The following is a 12593-nucleotide window of genomic DNA, read 5'->3' as shown; positions in this document are numbered from 1 at the left end:
CTTTGTGCACATTGGATAGTTTCTTCAGTCTACAACACACAAGCCACTTCTGCAGACAAACACAGAAATTGCTGTGACCAGGTTGAGAGAAATGATAAAGACAAAAAGGCAGCATTTCTGTGCACACTGTTAATTGGGAACCTAGGAACAGTGTGAGACATAAGGTCATTTACCCACACTGCCACCCACATCTGACTCTCTGATCAGCAGCAGCACAATTCCAGTGGAAGGGAGGAAGGTGAAGAAGGAATCTTTTCCTCCAGAAAACATCAGCTCGTCAGAATCCAGCCCTGTTTCACAAGATCGTGATGAATGTCTAAGGGAGCATATCTCAGGTCTGAAATATCTAAACAGGGAAGGGAGAGGATGGAAGAGGCAATACCTAGATAAGAGCTGCAGCTTAGCAGTCAGTGCACTTTGTATAATGGGGAAAATCTAGGTTAAAATCTCTGTACTGGCCAGTTTAGGCCAGGAGCCAGTTGTTTCCCCCATTCCCTTATTCCAGATATATTCTAACTTAAGCTGATGGCTCCTCTGCAGAGGGGTTTCCCTTCCCAGGTCACATCCCAGTCAATCTCAAAAAGCCAGAACTAAAAAATCTAGCTCCTAAAAATGAAACAAACAAGCAAAAATACACAGAACTATCCCATGCAAAAGGCCCAGCCACTTCCATCCAGCTTCACTCCAGAAGTCAGTCACTCATGACTGACTTTATTTTTGATTTATTTCAAATCAAAAAATGAGATCTACCAGCAAACTATTCATGTACATCCCAGTACTTGCATGTGTCAGTGTGACCTTACAAGTCACAGAACAGGACCATACAGTTCAACCACACCTGGTTACTCGAGCTTAACACGTAGTGACGGAACAAAGCGAGATGTGCCTGGCTGTGGAACATCCTGTGCTTGTAATCTATATCCTAGATGCTGCACAGACAGCCTTCCCTTTCTTGTTAAGGAAATCAATGGAATAGACATTGGAAAAGAAGTAAAATGCACTTCAATTCTCATTTAAAGACTTGATAATTATTTTGAGCTGTAGATGTGCAGAGTTTACAATACAAAACTAGAAAAGTGAAGCTATAGTCCTGAATAGTACTACAAATTAGGAAAAGAAACAACATGTCAGGATTTTTTGGCTTTGTATTTTTAACTTCTCATGGAGAGTATCCCCAGGTCTCATAAGCCCATGGGAGGCTTGCAATGGAAAAAGTAAAATAGTGTGCCAGGACAGGTAACTATGCACTCCTATCCACTCTTCAAACATCTGCTACAGCTTTAAGAAAGATTCCCAAGTTTGTGTTTGTTTTTTTTTCCCCCTGTAGCCAGCAACTGGGAACTTAGTTTTCACTGAAGGGGACAGATATCCCATGTGCCAGGGAATGCAGACCTTCAACACTGAAATTGATTTTTAGCAGAAATGAATGGAATTAGAGCATTACTGCACTGATATGCTTACAGAAAATCACAGAAAATCTGGTTAGCAATCAAATAGGCTTCTAGCTGCTCTGGTCATCATGAAAAGCATTTCTGACCAGCATGTTGCTGCACAAGAGATGCATTCCTCTTAATTTTAGCATAGGTACTGTGAAAAGGGGAAAGCCTTCTGATTTTTCCCACTGGAGATAAGGTTATCGAAAATCTGCTGAAAATCAGAACAGCTACATTAATGATGGTACAAGACTATTTCCTTGTGTGTGCACACAAATGATGACAACTGCTATACCATAACATTTGATGTAAAGCATGGAAAAATGCTAGTAGGTCTCAGAGAATCTTGGTAATGATAAACATTTTAGCCCAAACAGATGTAGATATGCAAGTATCTTATCTGAGATGTTTGGAGATGAAAGAATGCTTCCCTCCTCTGAGCAGAGCACGTCAGCCAAACCTTCCCTCAAAGAGATGCAGCCACGAGACAGCAGACACAGGTTGTTCAAGTACCAGGGCATCTCCTCACACTAAAAGCTGCCTTGGAAAAGCCAATGAGGGGCTTTGGGGAATCCCACAAGACCTGCCAATTCGTGAAGTCAGAAGCCACCCGTAAGATCACGACACAACAAGGGAAGATGACAGCAGGTCTCCACTCCTTTTGTATTTAAATGCTTTATAAATAATTCTGGTTGCACTTTCCCTAAGAAGTATGAAAGCCACATACACATTTTATAGATAAGGTATGCAGAAAGCATTTGCCACTGCAAGAACTGCCACCCAGCATCAGCCTGCACTACAGCTGGCAGCGACCCTCGCACTCATGCCTTACCAGCTCCTCTCTGGAGCAGGGACAGAGACCTCCTACGCACGAGGGTGCTCTCCAGAACCCCACCAGCCCTGATCCCGGAGACATTTGATCATCAACGTTGATATAGCTGAAAGCTAAAGATAACGTTTATAAATACCACAGGTAAAAAAAAAAGGAAGACGTCTAAGTGGAGATGTCGTTTCTCTGCATAAAGAGAAGTTTCTGGTAACTTTCTGAAAGAGTACATAGTGCTTCAGTTTGCTTCTTTGTCACTGTGTGGGAGGCTTTCAAAATGCTGAGCTTACTCATCTTCACGGGACTGATAAAAAGACACCTTGGCAACAAAGCTTAAGGGATGTGAAATGTCGAAAGTAAACTACTGCATGGACTGCACCGCTCCTGAGAGGCACAAAGGGTTTCTGGTGTCTTGGTGACTGGCTCAAAGCAGGTACATCCTCCATGAGCCACTGTGCAGTACCAGTTGTACTGCTTGGAGGGCCCGCATTTATATGCAGGCAGTGAAGTCCAGAATGGACTCTTCAGGGCACCTCACATAAGAGGAGAACAGTTTGCAATAAAACCTTTCTTTGTCAAAATAAAAATAGGGCTTCGCACTTCAAAACCACTGATATGACATCCTCCCTGGACCAGGGCTTTTAAAAGTGAGACCAGTAATCCCCTGCTCTGGGTGCTCATCATATTCCAGAACGATGTCATGAACTACATCTGCCACCTCGGTATGTGATCTGGTTACACAGCCATCAACAAGAACAGACTATTGACATTTAACAGGCAACATCTGAGATTAAAATCAAAATAATTGGTCAAAATGGCATCTATAAAAAGAAAAGCCAAAGAGTGAACACTGCTACAATGACATTGGTTTTGAAACAAACAAAAAAAAAAAGCAAGTATACCGATGTATTTAACTTTCTGACATAAAAGAGAAAAGTGTTACAGAAGACTCTTTCCCCCAATACATAGAATCTGTTTAAGTGCATAAAATTCCAGGCCCCACACACCTTTAAATGCTGAAAGATTTTCTTGAGATGCAATATGATAATTTCTCTGAATTTTTCCTTTTCTCCAGTGAGCCAGTTCTTCAGTATTATACAAAACTCAGTCAAATTTGTTTAAAAATCACCCAGCCACATCCCTAGCTGAGGGCTATTTCAGTTAAGGAGAGCTGCAAATTGAAAATGCAATAGCCATGTGTTTGTTGTTCTTCTGAAAAAAAAGCTCCCACAGAAGGACTGAAGCAGACGAGCTATCAATTAATCCCTCTTTGTAGACAAAGTTCTAAGTGTGAAGGTGAGAATTATTGAGTCATTCCTCTCAGGGCTGAATGTCCTAGGTTGATTTTGGCATAATTAATTTTCCTCTTCACAAACACAGAAAGAGCAGCAGAAAATAAGAAAAAGAAACTATGCATGCTACCACAAAGCTTTTTTAACAAGCATAGTTACAAATTTCTGAGCCATTTTGTAACTGTCAAGTCTTAATTAAAATACTACATTTCTCTGACTCATGGTGCTGTGGGATGTATGCATATTATTCACATGAATATTAATCTCTTCTCAGGTAGGAGGCTCAATTGCTCAGGAGATTTATAATCGCATCACATATGGAAACTTATTGGGTGTCTTTTTTTCAAATTTCAGCCAGATAATTAACAATTAAGAGCATTAAGAACCATTTCAGTAGCCTATGCCAGAGGAATCCAATAGTTCGGATCAGCGAACTGGAGCTCCACAAGTACTAATATGAAATAATATCACAGACTGAGGAAAGGAAACATGGAAAAGAGCTGGAGGCACTGCTTTGAACATGAAGGACTTAAGCAGCAGCTGTAAGGGCTGGAACAAAAGAGGAATATAGTCCTCTTGAAAGCTTCTAGGTAATGACAGAAGATGGAAAAACGTTAATATGGTGCTCAGATAAATGAGGCAAGACCTTTCCTAGCTACCAACAGAATCACCTGAGACATTAGACTACTATCACAGGGAGTTTTAAAATCCCAATACCCATCTGGATAGACTGTATTGGTAACACTGACTTTCAAACAAGACAAAGAAATAAGCTGATGATGCAGAACATGCAGAAAGCAACTAGCAGAGAAGCTCTTCTAGAAAACGACAGAGAAATGAGTTGGGGATGCAAATGTATCTGAGAAAACTGTGACAGCTTTCCTGATGCCTTGGAAAGAAATGAGTGAGGCACACTAGATAACCACTGTCTAGTTTCAAAACCACAAACTAAAAATAAATAAATAAATAAATAAATCAGAAAATCAGTAGAGCTCATGAGAAACAGGCTTGAAGGGCGACGAGATCAGGAAGCTGTTTAGCAGTTAACAAAACAGCATTAACAGGCATAAATCACCAGCTGTCTCAAGTGAAGAAGCAGAAAAGGAGGTGCATTGAGAAACCAGTTCCAACCCATTGCAAGCTCTTCAGAGGGCTTGGACCTTAAAGTACAGATATCTTCCTGATAGGGTTTGTAAGGATGAGCATGAACATGGAGGGAAGAAATCAGAAGGCCAAAACACAAAATTAAAAACCTAGCAGTGAACACACAGTATGACCAAAAAACAATGCCTACTATTCATAGGAAAGGAGAGCTATCATCAGGTGGCATTAAGATGCCTGGAACATTTGATGCCTTAATTGCTTCTGGTTTTCACTGACAGGGACAACTGCAGTCAGGTAGCTAGCAAAATTAAAATGTTGTTGGGTTTTTGTTTGTGTTTTTAAAATAAGTTTAGTTAGCTTAGCAAGTTAGGAAAGATAATGTTGTAAAGAAAAACAAATGCATGTAATTATTTCTGAGTCAGCTGGCCCTGATAAATCTTCATCCTCAGATACTAGGGTGTAACACCAACGCTGCCAATCCACAAAGCACTGCGAAACTTGAAAAACAGGTAGTGCACCTAAAGATGGGGAAAGGGCACACGAAGCATTTATGCTTAAGAAATAGGAATAGGGGGACCTACATAATTATTAAGAAATTATAATTACAAAACTTTTTTTTTTTTTTTTCCTCCTGGGAATTAAAGACTGGAACAAATAGGCAAATTATTTGTGAATCATCTATAACATAAAAAGGAGAGAAATAACAGGGAGCATAGTTTCATCAAAAGTAGAACTGTGTCAAATGCATTTAACTTCCTTCTATAACAAGGTAAATTAGTCTTAGGGGTATGAGAAGAGAAGAGAAAGTTTCATACCCTGAAGTCTTAATGAAACTGCTAAAACAGCCTGAAACACACTGGAAAAATTATATTCAGGGTAGACAAACTCAAAGAATGCATCAAGTAGGGACCCTCCAGCAGTTCTGGTAGTGCACAGCCTGGCAGCTTCAGTACTACATAACTTCTCACAAATGACTTGAAAGATTTGTAGGCATAACAGATTACAAAGAGACAGACAGAAATGTGCTTAATGAGTGAAAAAAAAACAATTCTGTGAGAACAAGTGCAAATCCATATACAGATCTAATCCAATGCAAATATAGGCCAGGGAACGACTGATAAAGCCCTTCATCAGAAGGGACCTCAGCTCCAGAAAGAATGGATAACCATGGATCAGCAGTGTCAGCCTGAGACAAAAAGGCACCACCACAACAAGACACCTGATATCTTGGGGTATCAGGATCACAGCCTCGGAGAACAAAGTCTTCCGTGCTCTGTAGTGCACGTGTGCACTCTCTCAGCTGGATTTCCACATTCAACTTTGGACACTGCTTCAGAAAGAAGAAAAGAATGAAAAAAGATAAGTGCTGATTAAAAAGTGACTATAAAAACTGACAAAGAAAAGGCTAAAAGGGTACCTTGGCAAATATGAGAAGAGTGAGTGGGGCTTGGTTCTCTCTTAGCAACAGAGAGAGGAAGGGAATCAGTTCTGCACTTTACCGCTTGTCCTACTCAAGAGAAATGGATTTCTGTGGGGCAAGAGAGATCTACAGCAAAGGTTAGGAAAAGCACAATAAAGACAGCTAAAGCCTGAACAGCCTGCTGGAATACTCCACCACTTAAGATTTTTGTTTTAAGGAAAGTTTGGATCAAAAGTTAGCAGTGGTTAACTCAAAGTGAATTGTGACATTTTGCTGTCACAAAACCACCAGTTTAGAAACACTAGAGTGGTGTTTCTGTTAACAATCATTTCAAAGAAGTCTTACTTTAAAAATTCAGCAGAAATACTGAATCAGAATACATTAATCTGAAGTTTTAATTAACACTGAATCACCTCATGGTCCTTGTACTCTCTCAGACAAAAAGATATCTAGGCAGAGGCATCAATGAACGTCTTGTCCTTTCTAGTAAGCTTGTGCACGTCTTCTTCTCCATAGGTACAGAACTAAACTCTTTTGCTTGTGCATGCTACAGAACAAAAATGGAAGTTCCCTATCTTCTTGGATGCTAATGGTAGTCTTCCATTTCAGTGTCACACTGATAGTTTTGACCTAAATTAATTCTGCTCAAAAGTGAAGTAACACAGTAGTTGTTAGCTTGGAAATAATTTACAATCCAGATAAGCCAAGAGAAAAGACATTTCTGCTATGGCACTTCGGATGCCTTTCAGACAAAAACCTTGTCTTCACAAATATTTGCAGCAGATCCAGCAGAGAAATAAAAGTTCTGCCACTGATCAATAGATACTGTAAAATTCTTTCTTAAAAAAAAAAAATTAAAAAAGTTATATAAGAAAGTAGTACTTCTAAATGAAATATATTAGCTCTGCACTTTGTACTTATATTGGTAATAGGCAATATTTTATCATCTATAGAACATGAACACACCATATGGTTTCTTTCTGTGGGCCTATAGACACATAAAAGCAAAAGATTTGTAATAAAAAAAAACAAACTTTGGGGGGATTAATTGCTGTTTTCTAAAAACAACACTGTTTATACTGTTGAAGAAAATGTCGCAACCTTTTCCTTTTGACTTCCCAAATCAAGATTATTTATTTTTATATCTTACTTTCATGAGCTGGAAATACCAAGAGACTTATTATACACCCACTTTCAATTAGTATATATAAAAATATTTGATGTAAAACTTCCCAAGGAACATTTTCACACGACAAATAATACAGATAACTCCTACTAAGCTAACAAGCTATCCCCAAGTTGCCTTGAGAAAAAGTCTTCATTTTTAACAGTTCAACACAAACCATCTAGTTCCAAACCTTTTTTGATTACCGTATACAAATTTTTAGCTATGTTCCCCGCTTCTGCATCTTTTCTCATAATTTATCTCTAGTTCCAAAAAATAGTGTCCAAAATGTTTGGTAGAATTAGATAGCTCTAAGGCCATCAGAACAAGCTGCAGTCCTACACAGTATTTTGGATTGTTTTTTTTTCATCTGCAACACATCAGAACTGTAATAGGAAAAAGAAATTAAACCTTCAGCCACAGATCTAAAACCCAGGAAACACAGAGAAGGAGGGAAGCATTTCTCCATCCTACCTCTTGAAGCTGCAGCCGAACTTTGCTAATGGCTCGAATCCAATGGGCTCTTGCTGGAGAAAATGGTGGTGGTTCGTTGTCACCGTGGTAGCTTAAGAACAAGAAACAGAAAATCACTATGGCAAAAACTCATATGTAACATAAAGATTCAGCATTACATTCTGCAATCACAGCTTCAGCTCTGGAAGCTGCAGTAACCAACAAACTCCTTGCAAACATAGCCCTGCACGTGTTATGTTAAGTGAGAAACTAAAGCAGAGATTTTCTCATGTGCAAGAACTATCTTGGAAACTGATGAGCTGAAAAATGTAAGCTAGGGTACAATCCTAGTCTTTTGGTGGAAAATCCACATAGATAAAAGCTTAGTTTAAAATATTTTCATTATTAAAAATAGCTCCAGGAGAAAGAAGTCATCAGTCGGATCATCAAGAACACTGTCCAAGATTCCTGGTCAAGCCACTTCAGCACAGTGGTGTCATAACTGCATACAAAGAACCAGACAAATGAGACTTTCCATCCTCATGCCTGTTGCAGGTCCCTTTTTAACACTGCCTCTTCTCACTCCTACTGCTAAGAATTTACACCTTCTTTTCAGTGGAAAGGCTGGCAACAGGGCTCAGGTGTGTTTTTCCTAATCACTGTGCCTTTCTCACTCTGCTTTTTCGCACAGCTTTTCAAGAGGGCACAGGTATCTAGCAGCAAAGCTTCACCTCTGTGCTACACAACACATTTCATACTCCATCCTCATGATACATTGGGCCCTTGATTGAATCCCTTCCTTTGTATGCTGTTGAGGTGTCAATCATCCTGAGATGCACCAGGCACAGTTTCTGCAATAGCTGATAGCAACAAGCATCCATGCTGCACATCTAGCTCAGGTGCAAATCCAGAGATCAAGATTCAGAGATTCAGAGCTAAGTTCCCTGTGTATTCTATGGAGACAGGAAAGTGTTACCACGGTGGAAAGAAGGGGAGCCAGTGATGCAGTAATATCAAAACTAGATGCCTAAATTAGCTTGGAATAGACTACGTGAATAACCCTCCGTGTAAGCAAATATAGGCCAGCCATTCTGGGACAAGACTCTGTAATGAGAAGAGGAAAGTGAGTCAGAGTTTAAGAACAGATTAACACTCTTGCTAGTCTTGTTTTCCTTTTTTGTATCTTTAGTGTAAGAGTTGCCTACACATGAACTGCTGTGGTTAATTCTTTCACATAAGCACAATGACACCAGTGTATCGGTACACTCTATACTGTAATCCCCAAAGACTAGGCAGACATCTTTCCATGAATCTAACTGATCCATCCATCTTAACCAGATGAAAATAATCCTCCATGCTAATGAAAATATACCCATATCCACACTAAGGGCTTCAATGATTTAACTACTTCAAGAAAAGACAGATACTCTCAAACCTAAGTGGTAGAATTTGAAATTCCTGTAAAACCTGTATGAAATCCAGAGCATTACTCCTCAAACTTAGCTGAAATGCTTCTGAGGACTGTCTTCAATACTTTCAACAGCTTGTAAAGTCCAAGTGCAAGGACAAGAAAAGCTGCCATCGTGAATTAGAGCAACATGTCAATTCACGAGGTAAGTCTACAACCTGCAACTACATAAACAGTAACTGTAGCTGTCATAGCTTACTACAAAGGAAGAGAATGAATGAAGCTCCAACAGTCAGTAGATGGTTGCTCATGCATAAGCCTGATCACACATGAGCAATAAAAGCAGCTATATTTGGGCTAAACTACATTTATCAAACAAGAAACAGAAAATACAGCAGTTAAGTTTCAACGGATTAACAGGTTCATTGAAAATATAGTTTAAGTTTAGTCAATGTCTCATAAATAACTGTTTCTACACACAAAAATGTTTCACAGAGCAGCAACACCAAACTAGCTGTAAAAGGCCACTTTAAGAACAACGTATATAATTTGCACCAGGAAACAACAGGGGCGAATCCTGTTTGAATCAGATGAAAAGATCTCAGGAATAGAGCACTTCACCTACCTCACTTGGGCTCTTGCATCAACATCCTTGGGCTTGTCAAGTTCCAGAGGTAACTTAGCTGCAGAATGATCTTTATGCTTCTCCTCTGTCTCACAGACCTTCTCCTCCCCTCCTTTGCCGCGAGGCTCCTCCTGCTCCCTGAGCCATGTCTGGCCATCTTTCTGGTAGCTGCCCGAACTGCGGTAGGAATGATTTGACTCTCTTTCCTGGTGATCGTCATCTTGCTCAGAGCCATGGGCACTTTCATGGGAATGGTCCAGCTCGCTCAGGTGAGAGCTCCCCTGGCTGACATTACAAGAGGAGCCATATCTACTACTGCCAGCAGGACTATGAGAGAATAAGAAAGTCAGTCAGATAAAGCAATACCTTTGAAAAAATGAAAAGCAATTTACATATCTAAAAACCTGCATGGGATACTAAATATACTAAAAAGATATGTTACGAAGTCATACCTAGCAATGATGCCCCCTGAACTAGGTCTAGACTTCTGAACTTCAAAACTTGGGTAGGCAATAGAAATACACAGCCTACCACCACATAGATTATGTATGATACGGAGTTACAAACATCTGCCTGGCACCAATTGTTCACTTCCCCACCCTACATCTGCTAGACACTGCCAGTGAAGATATTCTAATAACCAGAGAGGAATAAAAATGGAAACGTGGGAATTCAGAGTGGAAGCGTTTGACTTCTACAGTTTCACTGCAGCTTTACCATGACCATTTAGGTTGTTAATAAGAAGTTACCTTTGTTTATATTTATATAATTATAATAAAATACACTGAAGTCAAGATTAAGGTTAAAACCATCAAACTTAAAAAACCTTTTACAAAAACAGGGAGAGCAGTTGTTCACAAAAGGATCCTGCATATCTCACATTAATAAAGCTCCCTCAACAATTTCATTTATGAAAAACAAAACAAAACAAAACACACCACCACCAAAGGGGCGTGATCTCTATGAGTCAAGACACCACTTCCAGAACTGAATGCCCAGAATCCTCACACAAATTACAGTTGATGGAAATTTCTAAATTTCTCATGCAGTCAGGAAAACTATGGCTCAGCCACACTAAATACTTCTATCCAAGAATTAAGCAGCACTGATGTTCCTCTCACTTGTACAGTAAGGAGAATTGGAAGCCAGATGGGAAGTTTGAGGAGTGCAGTTCAGCAATTGTTAGATCAGAGACAGAACTACTTCCACTTACTAAATGCACATCTGTGGGTGATACAAGTCTCCAGTTCAAATTTTGATGGCAATTTCAACTTGACACATACACAGATCTGAATACAGCTTCATGAAATACTGATACTTCCCTTTATTAGCTTCCCTAACTGCATGAAATAACTTTTGCAGAGATTTTAGGAAGAGCAAACATTAGAATACCTTCACTGATATCTCTGAAAATGTTTTAGAAGCATCAGTAATGTGAAATGAATCTATTTAGTTCTATAATATGTTAGCAGTAAGTTAAGTTTTTCTCTAAAATTAAGTTTTTACTTTGCAGTTTGAAAATACAAGGTCATTCCTTTCAATACCTTATCTAGTGTTGATTTTTCTTAGCAAACACAACATAATTATCACTAAACAAGAAAGCAAAGTGAATTGTATGCAGCAGAATTAACACACAAAGAACTAAATTTCTGACAGGCTAATGAAATTAGCACTAAAAGCATTTCATTCAGCGGGACACAGTGCAAGAACATGGGAAATCCAATCAACACTTACAGAAAAAAAGAGTGGAGAAAGTGGAGAAAACAGTATAAGGGTTTGTGCATTACTAGTGATAGCGGTTTACCACATCCTCTGTGACAGCTATCAGTGAGACTAAAAACACTTAAATACAGATGGGACTGAGCTACTAACATCAGACACCAAGGCTAACATCTACTGCTGCAGTGTTGCATTATAAATGGTCAATCAGTTGAAACCATTTATTATGCCTCATTTATAACTAGCCTTTTCTCTTTCAGTTGTTCCACGCTATTCAGGTCTGCAGGCTGCGTGCTAGGATGAAGCACAGCTCCATTAGGAGCTGAATCAAGCTCAGTTTCCTTCAGTTCAGGCTGCTCTGGTGCATACTCATCTGCCTGATCTTTCTGTAATTCGCTGGAAATCACGTTCTGCTGATCTTCGGGCTCTTTATCAAACTTCTCTCCCAGCTCTTTGTTGGATGCATCATCAACAGTGCTTGCACCAGATGGTTCTTCAGAAAGTTCATTGTCTACAATGTCAGGCTGCTTTGAAGACGAGTTTACTTCTATATTTGCATCAGTCAGTTGATCTGAGACTGCAGATTTTGAGTTTTCATCTGAACTGACTGTTCTTAACACCTTGTCATCTGGTTTTGACAAAGCCTGTGGTGGTACATGTGGTTCCCTTTTGGCAGAGGTCTCCTTGTTATCTTTTTGCCAGGGAAAGGAGAAATCTAGCTTTTTCCCAAACACTGCTCCTTGGGCACTCTCTGGCTTACTCACCTTTTCTTCACTGCCTCCTTCAAAGAGAGTCGAAGAAAGTTTCTTAAAGCTGGACATGAGGCCCTGCTCTGCCCCTGCTTTATTAACAGAAGGCGGCTGCTGAGAGAAGAAAGACCCAAATGGCTTTCCAGTATCAGCAGATGACATAAAGCTGAATTTTGGCAAACTGGGCATGCTTGGTATTTCAAAGACTGATTTACTGCTGTTTGCATCTGTAGGAACATTACTAGGCTTACCCTGTTTCTTCAACTCACATTCAGAAGAACTTCCTTCCTCAGGTATCTCATTAACTGACAGATTCTTTTCTTGTCCAGCAGTTTGCAGCTCTACCTCACTTTTTTCTTGTTCATCCAGCTGAAGGTGTTGAACACTGGACTCATCAAC

General features: G+C 39.6%; 1 protein-coding gene across 2 annotated transcripts in view; it reads right to left on the bottom strand.

Moving 5' to 3' along the window:
* The window catches only part of LOC309889908 (protein unc-13 homolog B), a 213551-nt gene that overhangs the window by 124461 nt on the left and 76497 nt on the right, over positions 1-12593 (bottom strand). For both annotated transcript variants that reach the window (XM_082783101.1, XM_082783102.1), the window contains exons 9-10: positions 9727-10053; positions 7715-7805 (exon numbers count right to left, since the gene is read on the bottom strand). In XM_082783101.1, coding sequence (XP_082639227.1) covers positions 7715-7805; positions 9727-10053 — 418 coding nt within the window. The remainder of the gene's footprint in view (positions 1-7714; positions 7806-9726; positions 10054-12593) is intronic.

The sequence above is a fragment of the Aythya marila genome (genome assembly GCF_965140915.1).
Source record: "Aythya marila genome assembly, chromosome: Z".
Taxonomy (NCBI): Eukaryota; Metazoa; Chordata; class Aves; order Anseriformes; family Anatidae; genus Aythya; species Aythya marila.
This window is presented reverse-complemented; position numbering and strand designations above follow the sequence as displayed.